The sequence below is a fragment of the Fundulus heteroclitus genome, chromosome 4 (assembly GCF_011125445.2).
Source record: "Fundulus heteroclitus isolate FHET01 chromosome 4, MU-UCD_Fhet_4.1, whole genome shotgun sequence".
Lineage (NCBI taxonomy): Eukaryota > Metazoa > Chordata > Actinopteri > Cyprinodontiformes > Fundulidae > Fundulus > Fundulus heteroclitus.
In genome coordinates this window covers 29,211,070-29,237,631 of record NC_046364.1, presented here as the reverse complement: position 1 = coordinate 29,237,631, position 26,562 = coordinate 29,211,070, and the positions used below count along the sequence as shown (strand labels likewise).

Sequence of the window (26,562 nt, the reverse complement as noted above, 5' to 3'; positions counted from 1 at the left end):
AACAGTTGCCTGTTTAGCTCTTTTTATTTTTTTTTTAGTGGGTACTTAGATAAGCCATTTTCCTGGTTCGCCTGCAGGGCTACCCTCTCTGTTGCGCAGAATGTGATGTTGCAGAGTTCCAGACCATGTTGGGACAGGAAAGGTTTTTGGTTGTTGGTGGAGGAAAAGAAATGATTGAGACAGAAAAAAAAAAAAACAACAACAGGGAGGAGAAAACAACCACAAAAAAAAGGTAAAATGCTGCAGCCCTCCCCTCATTTTCGTCCCTCTCAGCCAGTGCTGACTGTGTAGCAGTGCCTCCCCTCCCCTCTGCTCTCCCTCCCTTCCCTACTCCTCGCTGACTGGAACTGGCTTTACATAACACACTGCAGTCTGTGATAACGCAGCACACACCGCCGCTGATGACACTTTCTCTTTAAAGGCAACACAAACACAACGTTTGCATTTAGCGTAGTCCGATGTAAATTCTGCACCTACTGAGAGGTGAGCGGCGGGGTTACGGCCGAGCTCAACCCTCTGCACGCATACACTCAAATCTGCTGCGAGTTAACGAGAGCAAAGTTAGGCGGCCCACAGCAGCTACATTATGAATTTATAAAGGAACTTTACACTTAATAATGTGAGCGGCTCTTTTACTGTAAAACGCTGCAGTCCAGACTGGCTCTAAGCAAAAGGTAGGATGCAGACATTTTATGTAAGTCCGTGACTTCTGCACTCTGGGCTGCTGCAGCCGGATATGTCTGGACAGAGCGATGCGTCTGGTCACATTGGAGGGTTGACGTCCATCCCTGGTACACTCTGTCTGTCTGTCCATGTGTGTATGTTTGTTGTGTGTGTGTGCGTGCGAGAGAGAGAGATGCTTTGCGTCATTCTGGCAGCTGAACATGAATCAGTAACCAGGACTCTTGCTCTCCCCATTCTCCTCTTACCGTTTGGCTCAAAAGGGATCAAGTCACAATGCCTCACCTCGCTGTGCTCCTAACAGCTGGAGCGCTGACGTAGATGACTGAGCTGCATACCTACCGATGATCCCACCGCAGCTCCGGGGTCCGCTGAAGGGTAAACAGTACAATGCCACCATTAAAAGGATCCAGCCGCTGAAAATGATTGTAAAAAAGGGGGTTATTATCTCCCAAGAGCAAGAGCGGGCCCTTTTTCCTGAACCGCCTGAAATGCCCCGCTTTGTACTCCAGGCTTTCACTCAGTTACTTAACGACATTAGCAGTTGCATAATACCTGGCTGTGTCAATTTACATCACACGGTACAACTTGAGTTTTCACTTAGCGCACTTCGCTTTTCGCTTCAGACAGGATTCGTGAGGTTGTAATGAGCTCAGTGACATTCTTTGAATATCTGTACGCAGTAAGCGGCTTATATTTTCACGAGGGGTCAGATTCTTCGAACCCTCAACCAAGATATGGAAAGAACGTACCCGTCATGATTAACGGCTAGCAATAAAAAACTGAATTTGAGTCGAATCAAGCAAAGTGTCTCACTGTGACTGGCATGAAAAGTATGAGGAGTTGGGTTTGCTTGACTTTTTCTTTGTAGTAAACTATCCGTATAATATGATTGAACTTGCTTTGAGATGACATGTTTCATGAATTGGCGCTATATAAATAAAATTGAATTGAATTGAATTGAATTGAATCCTAAATTGTTGGAAAGCCTTTTTATTTCCCCTTAAATAGTTTCACAAATGAAGAAAAAAAAATTAGTTTTTTTTTTTTTTTTTTTGCTTTACAAAGCCTCTTTGCCAATGCCAAACCAGTTTTAGGTGGAGGTAGTGTGATGGTGTGGGGTCTGCAACTCATTGGGGAAACAAGGCTTGACATCATTGGAGGCCATCTCGACACAGAGCGATGGTGAGGAAAGGCAAACAGTGGCTCTCCCATATATCCACGCTTAGGTCCAAACTCAGATGTCCTCCCCGACGTAGTGGGACATGTCGGAGACTACCACCAGGACCTCTGCACCACCAAGCACTTGTTGGAACATCTGGATGTGCTGTTTGTGCCACAGTGATCCACAAAATCACATTGGCTGAATGTGACAAATGCTTGTTTAAGAATGGGAATCCGCCCCAAGGCAGTGTTTGATCAATCTGGTGACCACCATGAGGAGAGGGGGGTGCCAGGCTGCTGAGGTTATGTACAGTTATTCCACGCACTGCTGAGGCCACGGTTTGTTAAATTCTGTCTTGTTTCTTTAAACTGCAATCATTAAATCCTACAGATGACACTAAACAATAGCAGAGTAATAGCAGCGGTTTGGCATTGGAAGAGGGTGTTTGGGCAAGATCTTTTATGGGTGCAGCCAACATACTCACCTCTGATGCTCAACCCACGAATGCATTTTCCTAACAAATGTGGAGCCCTTTGAAGGTAAACAAACAGGCTTTCTAAGACGATAAGATTTATTGTCAAGAACCATTACTAAAACAAAGAAGAATAAATGACCAAACACAAACCTCCTTGCTTTTTTTGGTCTATTTAGATCTATATTTCATAATAGAAGCAGGGACAATATGTATTATCAGTCTGCTGTTGCTGTGCAAGGTAACCAACGAGATGACGGAGACAGGAAAAAATACTAGGATTTTAATGAACAACAGGAATAACAGGTTTTAATAAACGTCACATTCATCCAAGGACTTTTCAGTAAAAATACTTTATAATGAAGGCAATTAAGAAAAGGATGACTGCACTTAAGGCCTTGTATGGATATATGAGGTAAAACTAAAAGATAAATTTGCAATGCTGCATAAGATGCATAAGGCCATTTTCCATAAGAGAAGCGACAGGACAAACTACTCTGGGACAAAAGGAGGTGGTAGGGTGTTAACAAACTTGAAGTGTTGTTAATTGTTTCTCAGAAGTATAGAACACGTTTTAGAAGGTACTAAAATATAGATAAATATTGCGCTCGACATGTTTCGGTCGTTTCTTTTTGTTGTCTGCAATGTCCCGTTCGTTTTGTGTACCCTCTCGCCTCATTCCAAATAAATTATTCTTTGTGTTTTACCCGTTTGTCAGAAGTCTGCATTAGTCTGAGCTGATCGCATGGTGCGACTCATCCTTTAAACATCAAAAACATAGAGTAAGGGGGTGGTTTGAGTCCCCATCGTATCTCAAGGTTTGTATAGTTCTATATTTTAAAGGAACATGAACTAAGCACATCTAGCCAGAAAGTGTTTTAACATTACAACCGTCATCCTGGTACAGTCAGATCTAATGTCTACATGGGGGTCACACATTCAAAGCTCAGGGGGCTATAAGTTATCCTGCAGACATAGGCTGAGGCTGGTGGAGGACAGACTCGCCTCTTTTGCTCATCTCTGATGTCTCTACGCTCCGTATTCTCCACAGATGTTGCAGTGGTTGTCGTCATTACCCTTTCCTTAGAAAGCACACCTGGTTCAGGCTTTTCTCTCCTCTCAGCTACCAGCTAGACGAGGAAGATTTTTGCTCATTCTGAACCTTGGTTTGTCTCTTCTGTCACCCTGCGCCTTCTCCGAAGATTGCGTCAAACCACCTTTTTCCTGTTTCTGTTGATTTCTCCAAGAATTTTTCAGGACTTTTGCTGTGAATTGGTACTTTACAAATGAACCCAGCTGAACCAGAGCCACATAGTGGCACGGCAGCCTTTCAGCAGGAAGGGCCCCATGCATGCCTGGGTTCCCCCCAGCTTCCAAAAACGTGCTTGTTAGACTAGTTGCTCGCTCTAAACTGCCCTTTAGGTGTGCTTGTATAGTTTTTTTTTTATTCTCTGTCTCTGTGACATTATTCAAAATAAATGAACTAAAGCTCATGGGAAGAATCAAGGCCTCTACTATCTCATTTGTTTTCACATTTAATGTTCATTGGCAAATTTGAGGTATATTGTATTTGAAAGGTTTACAAATAATTTCTACTGGAGAGGGAGATTTAGAAATACATAGTGGCATAAAAACTAATTACTCCTTTGTAGACTTATTCCATTTTTGCGCTTTTGTCACTCTTAAATGCTTCAGATTATAAAAAAGTTAATATCCATCCGTTGACAGCTGGAGATAGGGACCAGCACCCCTCAAGGGATAGACGTGTTAGAAAATGGATGGATAATATCCAACAACTTGAATGAATGTCAAATGTGTGCACTTATTTGAGAAAACCTGAACCTGAGTCAAAATGCAATGCCCTCCTTGTTGATTAAACACTTTTCTCCACCAGCCACATCACAGACTGACCTGCAGAATCAGGAAACCACTCGAATAGAATCTGTTTAGCAGGCTAAAAATGTCCAAAAGCAACGCATGACACCTGTGATGGCCAAACCCATGGCCACACCTTAAAAGTCTGTACCACACATACACTTTTCATTTACCAATCAGTATATGCACATTTTAGTTTGCAATAAAACTTTATTCTTAGTTTAAGTACCTGTGTTCTATTTGTAAGCGCGCACATTTAGTTCACTTTTGTACTTAGTCAATTTTCCATATCTTTTTTGTGTTTTGTTACTAATCTTTATTTCTTACCTTCCATGGTGCCTGGGAGTTTTGCCAGACAAAAGATGGCTGCCAGGGTTGAGATCAACTAAATACCGGGGAGGGTAAATTGGACTGTTCCACCTGCTTTTGCTGGAAGGGGATTTGTATTTTTCTTTCTTTGTTTTGTATTTCACTTAGGGTTTGTATTTAGAGGTTGTGTGTTTTTCATTGTTCTTAGATTAGTTTAGTGTCAAACTTAACTGTACTGCTTTGTTTTGTCATTTGTGAGTGTTTGTTTGGTTTTAATTACCCCTATTGTGTTAATTGGTCTGATCAGCCAGAGTGTATATATACCCTTGTGTGTCATTTGTTTGTAGGTCAGTTATGTTTGGTTGTGCAGTCAGTTAGTTTGGGCACAGTTTGCGTCAGTTAAAGTTTGTTTTTCTTTTTTTTTGACCTCTTTTATGACTCCGGAACCCACCATTTTTGTACTTTTGGCTTTTGGGTTAAAAATAAAAACCCCAACTTTTGAATAATTTCCTGTGACTCCTCATGCGTTTTTACCTCGGTCCATCACAACACCACATAAAAATATTCAACAACAGATGAGAAACAAAGCTCAGTGTTATAAAAGGCCTTTCTAAGGCTTCGGGACTCCAATGAACGACTGTGAAAAAGCCATTATCCACAAATGGAGACAACAGATCCGTGGCGAACTTTCCCAGGAGTGGCGGGCCGACCAAAATTACTCCAAGAGCGCATCGACGACACATCGGGAGGTCAACGAAGAGCCCAAAACAACATCTTGAAGCACTGTGGGACGTACTTGTCTCAGCTAAGGATGCATGAGAGCGTTTAAAAATAAAAAGACCACAAGAGCGCATCTTATATTTTCCAGAAAAAAAAAAAGTCTTGATGATCCTCCAGAGCTGGGTGACAATATTCTGTCAGCTGATGAAACAGTGGGAAACTTTGAAAGGTGTGGGTCCTGTTATATCTGGCGAAAAACTAACAAAGAAATCATACATGCAACCAAGCTTGGTGGTGGTACTTTCTAAGGAGCTCAGTACCTTCCTGTTTAGAAAGGCATACTGTGCTGAGCTGTTTTTATCTGTTTGCCATTGTAGCACTTTGAGGTCAAATGTAACGTGCATTACAAATAAAATCTATTACTCTTATTATTATTGCCGTGATGGTCTGGGGCTATTTTGCTGCTCCAGGTACCGGACCCTTTGCTCTTATTGATTCGGCTCTGTACCAGAAAATCCTGAAGGACAATGGCCGCTTATCAAGCTCAGTCACAACCCGAAGCAGCAAGCCCACCTGTGACTGGCTCGCAAATAGGAAATAAAGTCTTGGAAGAGGAAAAAAAAAAAAGATCTGTAAGGTGTCAAAGACTTTTCCACTGCTCTGTTCACCAGTGAAAGTTTAATTTGACAAAGGAAGCGGTCATCGTTGTCAATATGATTGCGACTCCGTCTGAATCTAGGCAGGCCTGCACTTGTTTTCCTCTTTATTGGTACGGAGATGGAGGAGCGTCTTCTGTGGCAGCGCTACAGCTCCTCTCGTCCCCAATCTCAGATCCATCAATGCCCTTCAGGTTTTTCCGGTTCTTTTCAAACTGAGCCCTTTGCTGAAGCTGCACATCCTTCCAGGACAAAACCGCCGACACGTTTAAACAGCGATGCATTCTGGGACAGTGACCAGAACCAGCGGTCGCAGCTCCCAGGTGAATCCAGTCGTCATCAACCCCAGGCACTGGTCTAGCGAAGGCTTTGTTTGTTGTTTTGGGAGCTGAGCTAAAACATTATGTTTTATAATCTCGCAGCTGTGAGATCCATGCGTGATTCATAATGCAAAAATAAAAACAAACAAGAGGCTTTCCGGGAAGCTTCGGTTTACGTAAGGCGACCGTTTATTTCTCACCTCTGCTGTACAACGCCACAAACAGACCAACACACGCTCACCCACGCACGTAGGAAAATATACAAACCAAAACATGGCTATTTATACGCCATGTGGACTGAACACTGGTCATACAGTGGAAATTATAAAAAACAAAATAGAAAAAGTCAACTATTCATCATCCTCCTCCTCCTCTTCCTCCTCCTCCTCCTCCTCTTCGTCGCTGATTACATATTTCTTGGCCCTTTTAGTGGTCGTCTCTTCGTCGTCTTCAGCCTTCCTCTTGCCCGACCCCTCACCCTCCTGAGAGCGACAGACGACAAGGAGAGATTAGACACAAGACATTCTGTCTGGCTCTTCCTTGCTTCCCGTTTATCGCTTTTGACAGCCTTTTCTGATTTGAGAAAATAAATAAATAAATAAATAAAACACGCCTGGTGTGGATGCAAGAGCACGCACTTCAGAACAGTCAGTGCTTCCTGTCCAGTCCAGCTCAGTTCACGTCAGGATAAGGGGAAAAAGTTGCCACCCGGTGTCCTACCACACACTGCCCCCTGCCTGCCCAGCAGAGCGCTGCACCTACCTCATCGCTGTCCAACTTCTTGGCCTTCATCAGCCTCTGGGCTTTGTCGTCATCGGAGCCTTCGTCGCTGTCTGACGAGTAGATCCGTGCTCTCTCCTCTGGAATGAGAACAGCAGGATTGTCAAGAACACGAGAGGCACAGGAAAACAACAAGAAAATAAAAGAAAGAAAAAACGAGCACAGTTACCTCTCAGGCCTCCTCCTCCCTTGTATTTGCTCTTAATGGCGGCCAGGCTGATGGCCTCCTCGCCCTCCTCCTCGTCGTCGTAGCGGTCCGGCTCCAGGTAGCTGCTGCTCAGGCCCCTCTGGTGCTGCTTCTCCCTCATCCTCCTCTGCTGGGACTCTCTGCGGATCGACGCTCGCAGACGCTCCTCCTCTTTCTGCCGAGACAGACATCCCGTACAAACGTTCGCCACATCAGCACCGACAGAGAGACGAGCAAAATGTTCAGCAGCCCAGCTTTAGGCCGCAAAGACTTAAAACAACAGACCCGACTCGAAAGAGGTCTTTTGGGGTTTTAACTAGTGTTGCACCGATACCGATACCAGTATCGGATGGGGCCCCGATCCAGCACTAAAATGGTGGTATCGGTATCGGCGAGTACCAACAAATAGGGCACCGATACCATTTTGATGTTTGTATGTCCATTGAACGCAGGCTTCTCTCTCCCAACTAGTATTATACATGTTATAGAAGTTCATGAAAGTTGCACTATTTGGGCATTTGAGAGCCAAAACTCAGGGTTTAAAAGAAATTATTCAATTATTAATGTAATTTTACTGTCTTACTGTTGCACTACTATTATACATGTTATAATTTCACGAACGTTGCACTATTTTGGCCTTTGAGAGCCAAAAGTTTATTCAACTATTGACACCCATTCCAGGTAGGCAATAAAAAGTTCTATTACCTTAAGTTGTATGCAGTTCTTCATATATACACACACACATCAATTTCAAACAGATGGTATCGGTATGGTCCAATATTGCACAGCCAGGTATCGGGTATCAGTATCGGGCCAAAAAATGGCATCGGCGCAGCACTACTTTTAACTCAGGTTTCTGCTCATTTTATTGTTTATTCTCTGATTGGTTAGATTCCTTTACTCCAAACATGCCAATCAAGTTAGACCTTTTCAGATAAAATTATTTACAAGGAGGACCCTCTTTATTTTTGGACAAATAATTCTGCCTTTAAATAAAGACGTTCTTATTGAAATTAGGGGCTGGCTACAGGGACAACATTTATATACAATGTGAAACCACTGCGTCCCCAGGGCAAACGGTTTAGAGCCACAAATGTTTTCGCGTACTCTTCTTTATAGTTTCCCATTTATCCGGGCCTGAAAAATGGGTGGGGGGTGGGGTGGGGGGGTTTGACTGAGAGGTGACGAGCAGCGATCATCCTACCTGCAGCGCATCGCCTCAGAGTTTCACATAAACAGAGATCAGACGCTCATAGATGCTAAAGCTACGCTAATCGAAACAAAAGCACATTTCTACAATTAAAAAAAAAAAAATTGTTTTATAAACCTTCCACCATATTGGGATGAAATGCTCATTAACAAATAGGTGTAAGGCCATTTCCACTGCCTGTGCTGGACAGCGGTCCAATGCTAAATAAAATGATCTTTTAAAAAGTGTCATCTGTAGCAGATGAGATATCAACTGCACATTTCCGCCTGACAAGAATCCTCTTAAAACAATCCAAACGTATCATTTTTAAGAAATCCCTGTTAAGGGGATTCTTATGTTCAGTTTTGGCCCTCCAGCCAGACCAGCCTGGTTTTTGGCTGTACAAACGAATTCTTGTGGACCAAATCTTTCCCCAGGCTTCCTCCGCCTGCATAAGCTGTGCTTTTTGAACAAAGGCTGCTTTGCTGACTCTGTCCAACGGTAATAATATTGTTTACAGAAAAACAACAAGCGATAAGCCACACGTTACGGGAATCATTAGGAACTCGCGCGCAGGGACTGAGGATTCACCCACTGAGGTTTTTTTTCCAGATAAGCCGATTTCCCAGGGTACACACCAACAACGTTAGCTTGTTTGGGTCGACTGCAGAGGCCCATCCAGCCCCGCGTCCACGCTGACTCAGTTTGCATTTCACCGACAGCTGCTTGACCTCATTGCGTAAGGTGATGCCTTTATGTAACTCGGCACGACGCTCGTCGGCAGCTAGATCCGTGCAAACCCCGTTAGCCTGGGCTGAGACGGACGGAGGAAAGTCAAAGAGACGGACAGCAGGCCGGCCAGCATTACTTTGATCATTTCGTTGCGTTGCGACTCTGGGTCTCGGCCAGCCATGGGGAGTATTCTGATCTTCTGCGTCTTTGAGCAGCGGTCGGCCAGAGACAGCGTCATCTTCCTGTGGGTGGCGCTGTCTGTGGAGTGGGGTCTGTGGACAGATGGGAAACACACTGTAAACATGCATGGCTATAATAAACGTGAGTAGGCAGGTTAATGGAATTGATATTTTCCCGACCAGAATAAATGTAACAGTGTTTTAGCTTTTTTTTCCATGAAAAATAGCTTCTTATTCACCGTGATGTAACATCCCAGTTGAAACTAATTAAGTGCTAAATATGTATAATCAAATGTCTGTGTAGTTCTAGGAAGACCAGAATAAATTATGAACCGATTTATAACTTGAAACTAAATTCTGCACCGTAATCTGTAAGGTGCAGGTGTAAAAAGTTACAAGTCACCCATTAATAGTGGCTAAGAGTATCCTAACCTGTGTGTTGTAGGGAATTTCCAGCAAAGTGCCTGAAAAGTTCCCCTTCACTAAAACTTTGAGCTTTAGCCGTTTCAATCTAGAAAGGTGTCTTTTAGGTGCCGGGAAGTGACCTCAAGGTTGTGAAAAGTTACGTGTACATAATAGGGAAAGTGTCAAAGAATGCTCCAGAGACTAACCCATGCAGTTAGGCTGGCAGATTTAGATTTTTTTTAATTTAAGCTAAATATTTTTTCCTGACATCTCCTGAGGAAACGAGACAGGATTTTCTCAAAATAAGATAAAACAATGTGAACGACACATTTGAAAAAAATAAATAAATAAAAAAAGGCCTACATGCCATCACCCTATTCTTTAGCTACCTCTGCAAAGTCTGAAGTTGGAGTGGCACTAGAGATGCACCGATCCGATACCCGGATCGGATATCGGCTCCAATATTAACTAAATAGCTGGACCGGATGTCGGATTATTGATGCTGATCCAGCGTTCTGATCCGGTCTTTTCCTTTTTATTAATATCATACACAGCAATATAGTTACGTCAATCTAGTCACTTCTATCCTATGTTTGAAACGAAAGTTACGGTTACAGAACAGCAGCTAGCGATGAGCAAACACAGAGCAACATGGAGCAAGTGGCGGACCGAGCCCAGTCTGCTATTTGGAAACATTTCAAACTTCATACGCCAACAAGTGCGACTGCAACATGCAGCATCTGCAAAGCAGAAGTTGTGAGGGAGGTGATAAGGTTGGTAAATTCAACACCACAAACTTAAATAAGCAGCTCCAAAAGCACCATGCTGAGAACATGCAGAACGTTTTTTAACGTTTATTTCAAGCCTGAAGACTTCACATGGCAAGGTACACGGTTTATTCATTCAACAGTAGTATCGGTATCGGACGATGCTCTTAGTCCAGGCATCGGTTTTGGATTGGCTCGGAAAAAAAACTGGATCAGTGTACCTGTAAGTGGCACAGCCAGAATCCCTCCCAGAAGAAACTATCTGGTAAAAATAAAGATTATTTCAACCCGAAATGTGTCAGGAGCATGGACAATTTAGGCCTTAGCTGTAAATTCTTGACATTAACTGAAGCAAAATTTTCTTGAAATGAAATTTGTCCTTGATTTGAGCAGGTAAGTTTAAATGATCTGGCAATGAAATAAGAATGTGGCACTTTAGATAGGAACAACTCATCTCCATAATTTTATTTCAAGTGCAAAGTACGTAATTATCTTATTTTAGGGATCAAAATGCTTGTTTCGTCGGCAGATCATCTTATTTACCGGCTCAAATTAAGGACAAACACACTTGTTGGTCTAAATGTTCTGGGAAAGAACCCTTATAAGATCCAAAAGGTAACCCATATCTTGTGAAGGCTGATTTCCTTCTAAAGGAGGTTTTCAGGAAGGTGCCCTCTAAGATCCAGATGGTAACCTTTTAAGTTCTGGGAAAGTCTAGAGGACCCGAGTTTCAGCCCTGAAAGCTTTGATCAGAATGATCACTGTGAAAAAACATGGAAGTTGCAGAACATAACTTTCTAGTACACAACTTCCAGAAAGTAACCTCTGGTTCTGGGGAAATCTGGGCTGTAATGTGCAGGTCCTCCATCATTTTTTGATCGATTCTGTTTATAAAGATTAGTATTTTTCTTTTACATAAAAAGGAAAAATCTTGCAGGTTAAAGCCTCTTTTAAACAAAAAAGGAAGGTCACTCCAAACCGAGACCAGCTTTGGCTCTAAGCTTCTTAATAAATCCATCGAGACGCACCGCAATGCTCCGTGTGGGAGCCTGCAGGGAAGGTGGCCACTAAGGCCGGTCCGGACAATGCCTCACCAGACGTGTGCTTTTCTGAAAAGGCAGAACATTCAGGTGGACTCTGGGGGGGCAGTAAGAGGCTTAAACGGCTCTTACTGAGGGAAACCTGGCCAGCTCGTACCAGGTCATCCAGGGACTTACGGCATAAAGTACATTTCTTGAATGTTCCCTGGTTGTTGTTGGGTAATAAAAGGCACACGCGGGGCTTGTTTACAGCTCGCTCTGCTGTGCCAGCGCCAGACGGAGGAGGATCATCTGGAGCTACTCGCTCTGTGCTCCTCTGAATGAAAGGAGATATTAAAAAAAAAACCCAGCAGATTGCTGGCCCGCCCGTTACCTGAACGTGAGCTTGGTTTTGAACACGGCCTGGCCCTGCAGCCCCGTGCCCTGTCGGATAAACAGGTGGTTGTGGTCTCCCTGGAGAGGAGCTTTGTAGACGTCAAACACTTCGTTGCCCAGGTGGAGGGACATGCTGCGGTGAGAACGGGACATGTAAGAAGCACGTCACACTTGGAAGAGCCGGCGATAACACACACACACACACACACACACCTGCCGTCGGACCACTTGACGATGCGGGCGTTGCTCTCTCGCGTTTCGTTGCCCTCCTCGTCTCGTTTGGCTCTCCACCTGATCGTGTTTTCCACCTGTGGAGGGAAAGGAAACGGCTTTAGGACGGGCGCAGACCGGCACGTCGGCTTCGTTTAAACCCAGCAGAGCCGTGCCTTGAGTTTGAGTCTGGTCCGACCCTCCTCGTCCAGCATCTCTTCATCCTCAAACTCATCCTCGTAGTACTGGGGATCAAAGGGTCTACAGCAGGAAAACACAAAATTAATTGCCGCCTTCGTTTTTTTTCTACACGTTTAATGGTCACCGGTGTTAATTTGACATTTTGGGGCTCTGACCTGGGCTCCACGGACAAGAAGTTGGGCAACTTGACAAAATAAAGGTCTGATCCCAGGTCCGTGCTCACTTTCGGGATCTCCACTTCGATCCGGGTCTCGGGCGCCGGCTCCTCCTCGGCCTGGTCTCCCTCCATCACGTCGTCTCCCTCCTTCGCAAGAAAAAAAAAAAAAAAGGCACACGGCAAACAACAAAAAGGTGGGAATCGGTGATCAGGTTCAGTGAGAACAGAGTTTTGTAGAATGAGATCATAAAAAAAAAAAACGGACGGATACCAGAGGCTGCCCCGGGGTCGGCGGCTTCTCTGCGTCGCTGTCTGAAGAAATGTCGTCAGCTTCTCCGAACAGATCATCCGCTGCCGCTTTCACCGCTGCCACAATAAAACAAAAATAAATAAAAATCACCCACAAGGAAGCAACAAAACGTCACATCTAAAAAAAAAGAGGGGGAAGAGACATCTCCTACTCTTCTTCGTTCCGCCGTCGCTGTCTGAGTCGGAGTCCGACGCGGCTTTGGGTTTGCTTTTTTGTCTGAGGAAGTCGTCTTCGCTGTCGCTGCCCTTTGCAGACTCTGAAATGAGGGAAAGCGGGGCATAAAACAGAGCCGCTCCACGCTACAATACTTCATCTTAGATTCACCTCAACGTAAAAGCATCACATTTGACTGTACTGCGTAAAAAAAAACAAAACCTGATATTTAAAAGATGGACGTGCGAAGGCCTGTCGATCCCCATCATCCTCATCCTCACCCTACCTGGTTTCCTGTTTCTCGGCGCCTCGTCGTCCGAGTTCTCCCGGTCCTCGTCGGAGTAGGGGCGCTTCTCCTCCTCGTCCTCGGACTGGTCGCTCTTAGCGCCCCCTACCCACTTCTCGTCGTCTGACTGGTTCTCCCTGCCAGAAGCCTCCCCGTCAGAGTGGGGGGTGCCCGGCCCCGACTGCGGCGTCCGGGGCTCGCTGTGCATGCTGGAAGCCAAGCAAAGCAGACGCAGTCAGGGAGACGAGCTCGCCTACGCAACGAGCGTCTGGAGATGGTTACCTTCTAGTTTACCAGACGTGAGAAAAAGTGAGGACAGCCCTTTAGAGATGGCGTCCTTTTTAAGAAATGTTCACATGTTGACGTTTTGCCTCTTTTTTTATGTCTGGATTTATTTTGTTTTTTTCATCTTTTTGACCTTTATATAGATCTCAGGTTTTCTCCTCACACCTCTGATGAAGACTAAACCTCTGCAGTCACCAACAGAGCAGCTGCGTAAAGTCCTATGATGACATTTTATGTTTTTTTCTGGGAGACTGCTTTTATCATCTCGCGGTCTGCTTTCAGGTTGAGCTGATGGGACAGCTGTCCTCCGCTACCTCCTGTACAGCGGAGAGGCTCGTCTCAAACTCTCATGACCTCACAGGCTGCCCGCGTCCTCACTAAGACTAAGAAAGTAGAGCACATCACACCAGTTCTAAAGTCCTTACACTGGCTCCCTGTATCTCAGATAATAGACTTTAAAATACTTCTATTAGTCTATAAATCCTTAAATGGCTTAGCACCTAAATACATCACAGACTTGTTATCAGTGTATCAACCGTCCAGACCACTCAGGTCTTCTGACTCCAGTCTACTCCACATACCTAGAACCAGAACTAAACAAGGAGAAGCAGCATTTAGTTCCTATGCTCCACTTATCTGGAACAAACTTCCAGAAAACTGTAAAAGTGCGGAAAGCCTGAGTTCCTTTAAATCAAGATTAAAAACACATTTGTTTAGGATTGCCTTCAACTGTCCTAGTTAACTGAATCACCACTTTTTTGTTCTTTTTTCTATCTACATTTTATTCCTACTTGCTTTTATTCTGTTTTATTTTGCTATATTTTAATAATGTAAAGCACTTTGCATTGTCTTTGTACTGAATTGTGCTATATAAATAAATTTGCCTTGCCTTGCAACTTTAATCCCCACACTGCAAAAACAGAACTAAAAATAAGTCAAATTTTCTTGAAATGAGTGTATTTGTCCTTGATTTGAGAAGGATGATGATCTGCCAATGGAATGCAAATCATCTTATTTACGTGCTCAAATCAAGGACATATAGACTACTTTCAAGAAAATTTTACTTATTTTTACTTTAGTTTTTGCAGTGCAAGGCCTCTGTGGATTTCCCCCCCTTGGCGTTCACTTTCACTTCAGCAGCCGGGAGCGAAGCCAACCTGCGCTGGTGCTTAAACGGGATAAATGTTGAGCAATGACGCTCTAACCTTGTGCCCCTAATGTCAGACGCCTGTGTGTCCTAATTTATTCTGCAGCAGAAGCGTCATTTTTAGTTACATTATACTGCATTATTGCTTATTTATTTCATCGAAGCTTTTCTGTGTCGTTATAACGGATATTAATTATCTATATACCGGTACGTTAGGAAAACATACCGTTGGTCACAGGGTGGCCTGACATTTTTTTCAGATGACTAGTCTGGCCTGTGCAGCCAGGTGGTTAAAATAATGTCGGAGGGCACACGTTTGAGTCAAAGAAAGAAACAATTGATTTAGTGTTTTTTTCTGGCGGATACCAATTAACAGCTCTGTTTGAGGTCAGTTCCCATTTTGAGATTTGTTTTTTTTCCCTCCTTTTCGTTTTAAAACACATAAAAGAAGAAAAGATGTGCTGCAGGTTCTTTTGAATCCAACAGACATTTAAGGGATTACAGCGCTGTCTCCATTTAGCATCACGTCCATAACCTTTACCTGGTTTTCACTTTATTTTATAAAGAGTACAAACATGCACCTGATGTATTTGATTGATGTCTTTGTAGATATAAATGGACATTGGTCTGATTTCCTTTGATCTACTGATCGTAGGAAAACTGGAAGATTTAAGGCAGACTCACTGGGCTGTGTCCAGTCTAGCCAATAGGAACTTTTAAAACATCTGAGTGCAGAATTGGACCAGGATCAGCGTGGAAAGGCGCGTATCCCACACCGGCGGGTCCTACCTTCTGTCCGAGCGAACGCTGTCCCTCTCGGAGTGAGGGCTTCCACCGCCGGACATCGCGCTGCTCGCCGGGCTCCCTCCATCCGACCGGTGGGCCAGGTCCTCGTCGTCTTCGTCCTCCTCCCTCTGGTCGCGCTCGGACCCGCTGTGCTGCTCCGCGTCAGAGCGGTCGTTCTCCCCCTGGTCCGAGTGCATGCTGGCGTCCGACTGGTTGCCCGAGCGCTCGGACTGGTTGTCGCTGCCGCTGCGCTGCTCGTCCTCGCTGTCGTCGCCGAACAGCTCCTGTGAGGTGGGAGACGGACACAAGGACACGCTTGTATCCAGGTGAAACTGATTACCCACCCTGTCCCTTTAAGGAGTCTGCGATTTAGGGTCGCCCTGGTAAAAAAAAAAAAAAGCCCTCTGGGTATGCCAGCGATCTGGCATACCATTCTTGGCAGTAGATTCTCCACGTGCGAGGCTATTTTGATGACAATCGATGCTGCCTGTGTTTTTTTTTTGTCTCTGGAGGTGGGTTTTTATCTAATAAAGCTCTCTGCGCTGAATTCACAATTTTGACTATGACTGACATGTTTGACACAAGAGAAGAAGAAAAGAGTACGGACCTTGTTCATGCTCGGCTTTCCCGTCTCGTGGCCTTCGTCGTCATCGTCGTCGTCCCGCTCCCTCTCGCTGTCGCTGCCTGAGGCGTTGCTGACGGATCGAGGTCTCTCCTGCTCAGAGTCCGATCCGGAGCCAGAGACGGATTCTGCCAGGCGGTAAAGAAAAACACATTTTAGTCACCGACACGCAGCACAACAGACGCACCAGTCAGGCGTATTCCTGTCAACTGCAGCTTATCGGTTTGACTAGATTCATTTTCTCAGGGCATCAGAGAGAAAGAAAGTGATGCAGGTTATTTATCAGAGATCATAGTCTGGAATCCAAGATAAAAAGGAAATTATAAGATCATCTCAGTAATATTGAGATAATATATTAGAGTTTATTGTGTTCTCTATTGTGTTTTTGCCCATTTTTTATTTTTTCCATGGGTGTTTTTGATTTGCGTCTGTGGTAAATGTGCACTCTGAGCCGGTGTCTCACCAAAATCTCATTATGACCACATAATGACAGTAAATACTCTTGATACGTGCCTACAGCCTTTAATGGATTGTATTAATCATCTGAGAACATGCTGTTGGTTGATGCATGCCAAGCCTGAAAATGTCGAGGTCTTAATTTTAATGCATTTAATTAACAGGATTTTGTTTATGACCTGCCGATGACTGACTAAACCCCAAGCAAGGAAATAAAATCGGCCATTGTGGTGCATCTCTAGACATTAAAAGGCTTTTTTTTTTTTTTATCAGAAAGGTTTTGGCTTCAAAGTGAAATACTTGATAATTTGCTCTTTAGCCAGACCTCACGGGCATAAAAAGTCTTACAATGAATGTTTCTATTCTTTAAATTGATTTCCAAAGCTTAAGAACACATTTGACGTCATTACAAACCCACATTTATATTGGTTGTTTCACCATATATTGTATTAGTCTTAATATCTGTGTGGGTGGAACAGAGAAAGAGAGGGAGAGGTCCCATTGTTGTCACCAACCTTCGGTCTATATTTTAGCAGTAAAAATAGGTTAGGGTTGTAAAAAAAAATACTCTTTATTAAGATTTCATGCACAGGGAGCCGCGTTCAAGTTGACTTTTACCGATCGATCTTCAAACTCACGTCCCGATAGTCACGTTGAACAGAAACATTTCCCAAAGAGACAACAGTCTGCAGCTGGGAGCGTTTGTTACCTCTCTGGTCGTTGTCGTTGTCGCTGTCTCCATCGCTGCCGAACAATTCACCCCGGTCCGCCATTTCTCCCAAGCTGCCGCAAGCTCGGATCCTCAGGAAGTGATCACTGGGGCAGCCGGAAGTGTTTCACTTCTGGGTCACAGCCATGCTGCCGCAGTGACTCCTGTCCGGCGACAGGGGGCGCCATTTGAAACAATACCAGAATTTGTTCATTCTCTGATTGTCACGGTCAAAAATTACGGGAATTGATTTTATGTACATTGTTTATACATACTACCCAGCTCTATGAGGGACACAAATAAAATATGAATTCTTTCTTATCCAAAAATGTTTTAAAATGTTACAAAATGCTTTTGTAATAAACATTTAAATCATAAAAAGGAGAACACCATAATAGATGAAAACATATGTTACTTCGTCAATCAGTGTCAAATTACAACAACAACAACAATAACACATAATATTAATATTAATAATAGTAATAATAATGACAATAATAATAACAAATAATTTTAAAAGTACAATATTGTTTGGTATCTGCTTAATCTATTTTATTTTGGTCATAATCGTCTAACTATTGGCCTTGATTTCTTCCTGCTTATATAATCCAAATGTGTGATGTGATTGCTAATAGACCCTTTTCACAGTGACGTCATGCAACTTCCGTTCTGCGGTGAAGCAGGGTATCTTTACTTCCGCTTTCTCCGCGAGCAGTGTTTTTACATAGGGATTTCACACAGTCCCTCACCAATCTACCCAAATTTCGTTTGGGAGACGTGCACAGACTGGCACAAAAGCTTCCGGCCACACCAGCCTCCAAACTCGACAAAGATGACAAGTTCTTTGTGGAACAATACCTTTTCGATTATGAAGGTAAGAGCTTTGTCTTCTTAGCTCTGTTGTTAGCATAGATGCTAGGATAATGGTAGCTATGCTACCAACAGGACTTTTGTCATTTATTAGTTTTCTATTTCTCCATTATATTGCTACGCTAGCTTTATTGCTATATCAGCTATTCTGTTTCACAGCTTTTAGCCAATGAGTCACACCAGGGATATAGTTGATGTATAATGTTGAGCCTTTTCATACTTTGTTTTGGAACAGTGTCAATACTGTTGGCCACTTGGTCACAGCTCTATGAATAAAAATGAGGAGCCTCATTCCCTCCCGTTTTTTTTTTTTTTTTTTGTGTAGTATTTTACTGAGGTTGCAGACTTTGCAGTATCCCTCAAAATTCCTCTGTGGGTTCAGTGTGTTTCTCAGTCTCGTCAGTAGATCTGGAGCCTCAATTAATAAAATAATTCTGCCCATTCCTGTTAAAACTGTGATAGTTTAGGACATCATAGACTGAGAAAGACGCCTTCAATAATGTTGCAAGCACACTGCATGCACATTAATAATCAGTTCACTATAGTATTTATGGATTATGCTGCTGTCGGGGCAAACCCCTTGTGTCCTATACTGTTATTTTTCAGGAACTGACCAAAAAAACATGGATTTTAAAAAACTTCAGACATCACACTTCATATATTTTAGTTATTTATTACATAGATACTTCATAGCAGCTCTGTCCATTTTAGCTTTTACCTGTCCTGTTTATCCTGCTGCCTTGCTCCGGTTCCCCTCTGTCTTACAGAAGAGCCTGCTGCCAAGCTCTGGTGGGTTCTCCCCTGAACTGTCAATTCTCTGCCGAGGTGTGGACCCTGCTGCCTGATCCTGGTTCCAAGAAGTCTCTCTCCGGGCCGTCAGCTCCTGCCAACACCATCAGCCTGTTCCCGTGCAGTTCTACCTCGCTGGTTACATCACCCTCCATCCCATCAAACCTTCAATAAAGACTTTCATTTTAAGTCCCTTGTGTGTGGTTCTGGGTTCATCCATAGACAAATTAGACTTAGACAACTTTATTTGTCATTATGTATGCACAGAGTGCGTACAGAACGAAATTCCGTTTGCATACAGCTTGAGAATTACAGTAAATTACAGCAGTGATTTAACAGTAAACAATTGAAATGTAAACAGGGGCAATAGTAATGCTGGGCTATTGCTTTCAGTAGGAAAGCTATTGCTTTATAAGTCTGTATAAGTCACTATACTGGAATGTTACGGCATGTTTTTCTGTTTAGACCATTTTCAATGTTGGTAAAACGTCATACTGCAGCTACAATAGCATTTTTATATTGCATTAAACCCCTTTGATCCTGGATTTACCAAGAGGACGGAGAAGCATACTTGTTTTAATCTTCACTCATCCTCTGTATAATGAAAAAGGTTGGATTAATATGTGATCTTTTATTCCTCCCTGGGGGTCTTCTCAGCACGAACAGTTTCACTTAAGTACAGGGTCACATATTAGAAGTTGTGCCAACCAGCTCATGGGAACTAGTAAGCGACTTAAGCCATAACAGCAATATCCATTCAACTTCATTTAAAGGATTACACTGAAGCATTTAAAGGGTTGGACCAGAGCCACGTGGGCTTTTTACTCAAGAAACTGTGTAGTTAACAGTGAATGGTGATGTAATACTCAATAACATCATCCTGCATTCATCTAATTTCCACTTATCTTTACCATCAGATTTACATTTATATCTAAAATCCACCCCTTTATTAATTCACAAACTTTCACAGTTCCACCTAAAGACTCGTGTTACAGTAAATATCTTGTGTAAACTTAGAGTCTACACCTTTGTATGATGTAGTTCAGGACAATTAGTTTGTTCTACACTTTAAAAATGAGACCTAATAGAAGGGTTTACGTCTACAATACTGCAAATGAATAAATTAATTAAAAAAAGTAAGAGAAGTGTGTTGAGAAATTATTTTTTTCATTAAAAATGTCAGTTATTCAAATATACCAGTGTGTGTATACCAGTGTGTGTCACATGAGAGTGTTATACTGTTCCAATTCAACAAATGGGTGTTTGAACTTGTGCAGATTGGAACGAAATCATGAATAATCTGGTAATTAAGGGCATGACTTTATGCAATCCAAATAACTACAAGTGCATTTAATGAACTTAATTATTTTTTTAACGATAAACATTCACATTTTAACTTCTAAAATGAGCTCATAATTTTGAGATTTCACATTACTGAACTGTCTTGTTTTAAAATGTACTTTTACCGACTAGGGCTTAATATTAACCTAAAGTGTTAATATTGTGTGAGGAAAAACGTGGTCTTGAGCTCCAAAGGCTTTTACACAAAGTTAAACTGATATATAGTCAACATTTTTAAACCACACCTAATGTCTTTAGATTCAGCTTCCAGTCTGACTGTCTTTTAATCCTTTATAGCGGTTTTAGCCAACAGTTATTGGCTTTCTGAACGCTATTACCATTTTGGTCCGTGGTTCCTCTTTCATTTCATTTCTTTTCTGCCATTCCTTTGTATCTGACAATAACGGCAGGTAGATGGTGTTAAAAATGAAGGGACGTTAACAAGTGGAGGACAAAAGATGAAGTTTCAAGGTGTGTCACAAACTAAAGCAGAAATAGATAAATATTCCACCAAAGAGAGAGAGAGAGAGAGAGAGAGAGAGGGGCATTTATCATCCTGTTGTTTATCATCAGTGTGTGTCAGGTTTTCAGCTCAAAGCTCTCTGAAATCAATTCAATTCAATTCAATTTTATTTATATAGCGCCAAATCATGAAACATGTCATCTCAAGGCACTTTACAAAATCAAGTTCAATCATATTATACAGATTGGGTCAGATTATACAGATTGGTCAAAAATGTCCTATATAAGGAAACCAGTTGATTGCATCAAAGTCCCGACAAGCAGCATTCACTCCTGGGGAAGCGTAGAGCCACAGGGAGAGTCGTCTGCATTGTACATGGCTTTGCTGCAATCCCTCATACTGAGCAAGCATGAAGCAACAGTGGGAAGAAAAACTCCCCATTAACGGGAAGGAAAACCTCCGGCAGAACCGGGCTCAGTATGAACGGTCATCTGCCTCGACCGACTGGGGTTACAGAAGACAGAACAGAGACACAACAAGAGAGACAAAAAAGCACAGAAGCACACATTGATCTAGTAATCTGTTCTACATTAGATGGTAATAGCGGGTGAGCCGTCTTCTCTGGATGATGTCACAGTTAACAGAACGCCAGACCAGGTGTACCTACTATGAAGAAAAAGAGAGAGAGCAAAAAGTTAAAAGCTGAAATGACGACAGTCATTTCAATGTAATACAATGCAAAACTGGAGAACAGTAGACTGAAGAACAGTAGAAATCAGTAGTGTGAGAAAATTAGACCCTGATGTCCTCCAGCAGCCTAGGCCTATCACAGCACAACTATAGAGATAGCTCAGGGTATGAGCCACTCTAACTATAAGCTTCGTCAAAAAGGAAAGTTTTAACATTAATCTTAAAAATAGATAGGGTGTCTGCCTCACGGACCAAAACTGGGAGTTGGTTCCACAGGAGAGGAGCCTGATAGCTAAAGGATCTGCCTCCCATTCTACTTTTAGAGACTCTAGGAACCACCAGCAGACCTGCGGTCTGAGAGCGAAGTGCTCTGTTAGGAACATACGGGGTAATCAGAGCTCTGATATATGATGGAGCTTGATTATTAAAGGCTTTATATGTGAGAAGAAGAATTTTAAATTCTATTCTTGATTTAACAGGAAGCCAATGAAGGGAAGCTAAAATTGGAGAAATATGATCCCTCTTGTTGATTTTCATCAGAACTCTTGCCGCAGCATTTTGAATCAGCTGAAGACTTCGAACTGCATTTTGTGGACTTCCTGATAGTAAGTCACTGTTGCGAGTGTCACTTATGTTTGTGACGCTTCTCAAACAAAATAAATGTCTTAATAATTTATGGGTCCAAGCAAAATGGCTTAACAAACAAAAGCAAATATTCTTGTGAAAGGTCAGACTGAAAATGAATGAAGAAACAGACACTGAGGAAAGGAAAGGAAAAACGTTGAATTTGATGAAAAAACATTTTTTCCCCCTCCAAATATCCGGTAAATAAAAAAAATACTACATTTAGACGTCTGCTTAGTTTACATTAAACACAACAAATATATATAAATAGATGATCATATGTGTTACTATACTTAAGAACACGTTCATCTTATTTTATTCGTGGGAGGGCGGGACAAATCCATCCATTTATTATGGATATCTATGCTTCTTCATGGCCGTTAACTTGTTGCCAGGCAACAATGCGATGGTTTTGCATAGCACTCTGGGTAATATAGTTCTTCATTAAAACTATCAAATCGGAGACTTAAACCGGATAAAACCTGTATAAATGAAGTATATACAATGATGGGACTCTTGATAAAACATTATAAATATATATTTTTTTGTTTTTAGGTTTGATTTATGAGGTTTTAGTTGGTTCTTGTGATTTCGCTCCCTCAGTGGTAAAGTCCACCCCCCCACACACACAGCCTAATGGAACAGTCCACTTTAAGTCTTGGAACGAACCTTCCGAACTTTTCTCATTTTGTCTTCCATCGAAGATAGCCGACATTTCCAAATTTCAATACCATTTCAAAAGTCAATACCACGACGAAAACATGGTAAGAGTAGTTTTAAAGGTTTAAGGAGAGTTTTATTGGAATGTAAGCTTATAGAGTTATTTCAGGGAAGATGAACCGGTTGTTCATTGTGTCAAAAACGACAGTTTTAACTCCGCAGAAGCGTAGCGAAGAAGATTTTAGTTCACTTACTGATTTTTCCTGACGTCTTTAGGCACAAAAATACTTAGTCAGACTTTATTCAATAAATTATTTTCGTTCAGCTGCACATTAACGGTGCACATTTGAGCTAATTTACGTTTCACTGCTCCCGAGTAGAAAGAGAACCATAAATATCGATACGGTATAAAATAATTGAAAGTATAACATATAATAAGGAGAAAATTTCGTCATTTTTAGGTTTATCTGGGCTTTTTTTCTGAAAACTGCTTTAATATTCACCGTTATTGCCGTTAGTCAGTCTTTGTGCCTTTTTAAAACTGATCCAACGTCTCTAACGGTTTTAGTTCCCGCCGTTGATCCAAACGGTCGCGATGCCAGTCACGTGATCAGGGAACCCGTTTGAAAAACGCGGAACTCGGAGAACCCAAATGGATTTCCCTTTAAAGTTCTGCTGCTGCTTGATTAACACCGGTTCTGTCTCCACCGGTATCCATGTTCTGCCTAAGCAACAACTTTGGACCAGCGGACAGAACCGGCTGACTGAGCTGGGGGCGGGTTTATGGAGACCTTTGACCAATCAGACTGTGTTGAGCGCCACGATCGATTGATTGTCGCGCAAGAGGAGGAGGTAAATGAAAGCTTAGTCGGACTCGGACCCCCCCCCCCCCCCCCCCCCCCAATAAAAATGATCATGGTTTTTATGTTATTTTATCATTTCAATTTCCCCACTGAGGAAGAATAAATCATGATTTGCATTCTAGAGAAAGAGGAAATGCAGCCAGGAGCCAATCAGGGTCATGTGTGGCTCCAGGTCATTTCAGGCTGAAATGTCCCAAAGTTAGCTGGCATGGAAAGCACATTTCAGGCCATCTTTGCTAAGAAGTCATTTGTTTTGTGGCTTTTTTCTCTGCCACCAGCTTAAGAAATCCCCGTCATCTTCAGAAAATCTGATGAAAAATAGAAATTCTGCTGCAAATGAAAGAAAAAGATGGTTTATTTCTGTCCCTGTTCTAGTAAAGATGAGCAGCTCAACCTTTGTTGTCATGGAAACCACATCATTAGCACACATTAGCTAATTGAAGTTTTTTGAACCATTTTTAGTTATTTTGCGATCATGGTTTTTAAAAAGCAGCTGAAAGCCGTTTTGTTCCACCAGGCTTGTAGGTTGTGGTTTTATTGAGCTTCTTTTTAACTTTGCCTCCTTCCTCCTCCAGCGTGAGTGCATCTCCGTCCACGTGGGCCAGGCCGGCGTCCAGATCGGGAACGCCTGCTGGGAACTCTACTGCCTTGAACACGGGATCCAGCCGGACGGCCAGATGCCGAGCGACGTGACCATCGGAGGAGGAGACGACTTGTTCAACACCTTCTTCAGTGAGACCGAGGCGGGGAAGCACGTCCCCAGAGCCGTCTTTGTGGACCTGGAGCCCACCATCATCGGTGAGTAGCATCTTTTTTGGCCTCAGTCGTAACCGAAGCCACTAAATTGTTGATTAAAACGAGCGTCTCTCCTCAGATGAAGTGCGCACCGGCACCTACAGGCAGCTGTTCCACCCCGAGCAGCTGATCACCGGGAAGGAGGACTCCGCTTACAACTACGCCCGGGGACACTACACCATCGGGAAGGAGATGATTGACCCGGTTCTGCACAGGATCCGCAAAATGGTGGGTAGACGCGTGTGTGTGTGAGGACCATGTTAACTGGTTCTGGTGAGCGTGAGTTGAATAATGCAGCTGCCTCTGAAGTGGGCTGAGAAACGTTCTGAAGCCTCCATCTTGGTTGTGTGTCCTCAGGCGGACCAGTGCACCGGGCTTCAGGGCTTCCTGGTCTTCCACAGCTTCGGTGGAGGAACCGGCTCCGGTTTCACCTCCCTGCTGATGGAGCACCTGTCCGTGGACTACGGCAAGAAGTCCAAGCTGGAGTTCGCCGTCTACCCGGCGCCTCAGGTGTCTACGGCCGTGGTGGAGCCCTACAACACCATCCTCACCACCCACACCACCCTGGAGCACTCGGACTGCGTCTTCATGGTGGACAACGAGGCCATCTTCGACATCTGCCGCAGGAACCTGGACATCGGCCGTCCCACCTACACCAACCTGAACAGGCTGATCAGCCAGATCGTGTCCTCCATCACCGCGTCTCTGCGCTTCGACGGCGCTCTGAACGTGGACCTGACTGAGTTCCAGACCAACCTGGTGCCGTACCCCCGGATCCACTTCCCCCTGGCCACCTACGCCCCGGTCATCTCCGCCGAGAAGGCGTACCACGAGCAGCTGACTGTGGCCGAGATCACCAACGCCTGCTTCGATCCGGCCAACCAGATGGTGAAGTGCGACCCTCGCCACGGCAAGTACATGGCGTGCTGCCTGCTGTACCGTGGCGACGTGGTGCCCAAAGACGTCAACGCCGCCATCAAGACCAAGCGCAGAATCCAGTTCGTGGACTGGTGTCCCACCGGCTTCAAGGTAGGCATCAACTACCAGCCTCCCACGGTGGTTCCTGGAGGAGATCTGGCCAAGGTGCAGAGGGCCGTGTGCATGCTCAGCAACACCACGGCCATCGCCGAGGCCTGGGCCCGGCTCAACCACAAGTTTGACCTCATGTACGCCAAGAGGGCCTTCGTCCACTGGTACGTGGGCGAGGGCATGGAGGAGGGGGAGTTCTCCGAGGCCCGCGAGGACATGGCCGCCCTGGAGAAGGACTACGAGGAGGTGGGGGTCGACTCCATCGAGGGAGAAGATGAGGAGGGGGAGGAGTACTAGACGGGCCGGCCGGTCCAAAGCCTCCGTGTTTTTATTGTTTATTGTTCATTGTTCATTAGACCAATAAAGAAAAAAAATCACAAAGAAATGTCTGTTTAATATCTGCTTAATGGTTGATAATTTCAAAATAGATTTTTAACGTGAAAAGTCAATCAGATGCTTCCCTATAATATAATATTTAATAAGCACTTATTAAATATTTAAAAGATACAGAATTAGCTGGGAGGATTTAGTGTGTATGTGTGTGTGAGTGTGTAAGTATAGATATAATTTAGTTTCATTAAGATATAAAGATATATAGGAAAATATATTTCTAAATTACATCTCCGTCCAGCTGATTGCGGTAATGCACACAGGATGTAAACTGCCAGAAAACACAACAGAAGAAGAAGAAGAAGTAGTAGTAGAAGAAGAACAGGCTCTATTATCCAAGATGGCGACGACCGGTGCGGCAGAGAGTGATTATTTAGCGATAGTGATGGAGTTTCATGGATTTATCATCATCATCTGAGAGCGATTTGGATTATATAGAAGACTTTCTTGACAGCAAAGGTATACCCTGAAACAGTGCCCAGGATGAGGCCATGCCACGAGTTCTGCCTATGCTGCGATGCGTCAGAGCGTCCGCCATCTTAAATGTGGCAAATCTGCAGTTACTCAGTCACTTAAACAGTATCAGAGGGACTTTAATCTCTGAATATACTTTGTATTCATAGTATTTTTTTTTTTGTAATATTACAAGTTTATTTTCGTATCCCTTTAGCTTCATTCTCCTGAATTTATTCTCCTAAAGAATAAAAATATTTAAAATAATCTAACCTGGCCCTATTACTCCAGGAGTAAAATAATTCTGCAAACTATGTGTATTCTGGAAATGTTCCCCCTTAATTCTCATGATATGACGTTTTTATCATAACATTATCACTTTTGTGTTTGTTTGTTTATTTTTACTTTATTGACCTAGGAC

The 26,562-nt window shown here is 43.3% G+C and overlaps 2 protein-coding genes across 3 annotated transcripts; one reads left to right on the top strand and one right to left on the bottom strand.

The window, feature by feature from the left end:
* Positions 1-6,352: 6,352 nt before the first annotated feature.
* On the bottom strand, positions 6,353-17,286 carry leo1 (LEO1 homolog, Paf1/RNA polymerase II complex component). The gene is made up of 14 exons (XM_012851170.3): positions 17,175-17,286; positions 15,995-16,137; positions 15,391-15,671; positions 13,170-13,378; positions 12,882-12,986; positions 12,692-12,786; positions 12,419-12,567; positions 12,239-12,323; positions 12,066-12,160; positions 11,851-11,985; positions 9,223-9,358; positions 7,148-7,340; positions 6,961-7,058; positions 6,353-6,680 (listed from the first exon to the last, which is right to left on the bottom strand). The coding sequence occupies exons 1-14, from the start codon at positions 17,236-17,238 to the stop codon at positions 6,549-6,551; spliced, it is 1,920 nt and encodes a 639-aa protein (XP_012706624.2). The 5' UTR covers positions 17,239-17,286; the 3' UTR covers positions 6,353-6,548.
* Positions 17,287-22,632: 5,346 nt separating this feature from the next.
* LOC118562968 (tubulin alpha-1B chain-like) lies at positions 22,633-25,632 on the top strand. Of its 2 annotated transcripts, none has more exons than XM_036136337.1 (4): positions 22,633-22,715; positions 24,050-24,272; positions 24,349-24,497; positions 24,627-25,632. In XM_036136337.1, exons 1-4 carry the CDS (start codon positions 22,713-22,715, stop codon positions 25,593-25,595), a joined length of 1,344 nt encoding a protein of 447 aa, XP_035992230.1. In that variant the 5' UTR covers positions 22,633-22,712; the 3' UTR covers positions 25,596-25,632. The 2 variants fall into 2 exon arrangements, with proteins under 2 accessions (XP_035992230.1, XP_035992229.1); XM_036136336.1 differs by lacking the exon at positions 22,633-22,715 and adding an exon at positions 23,380-23,463.
* Positions 25,633-26,562: the final 930 nt, after the last annotated feature.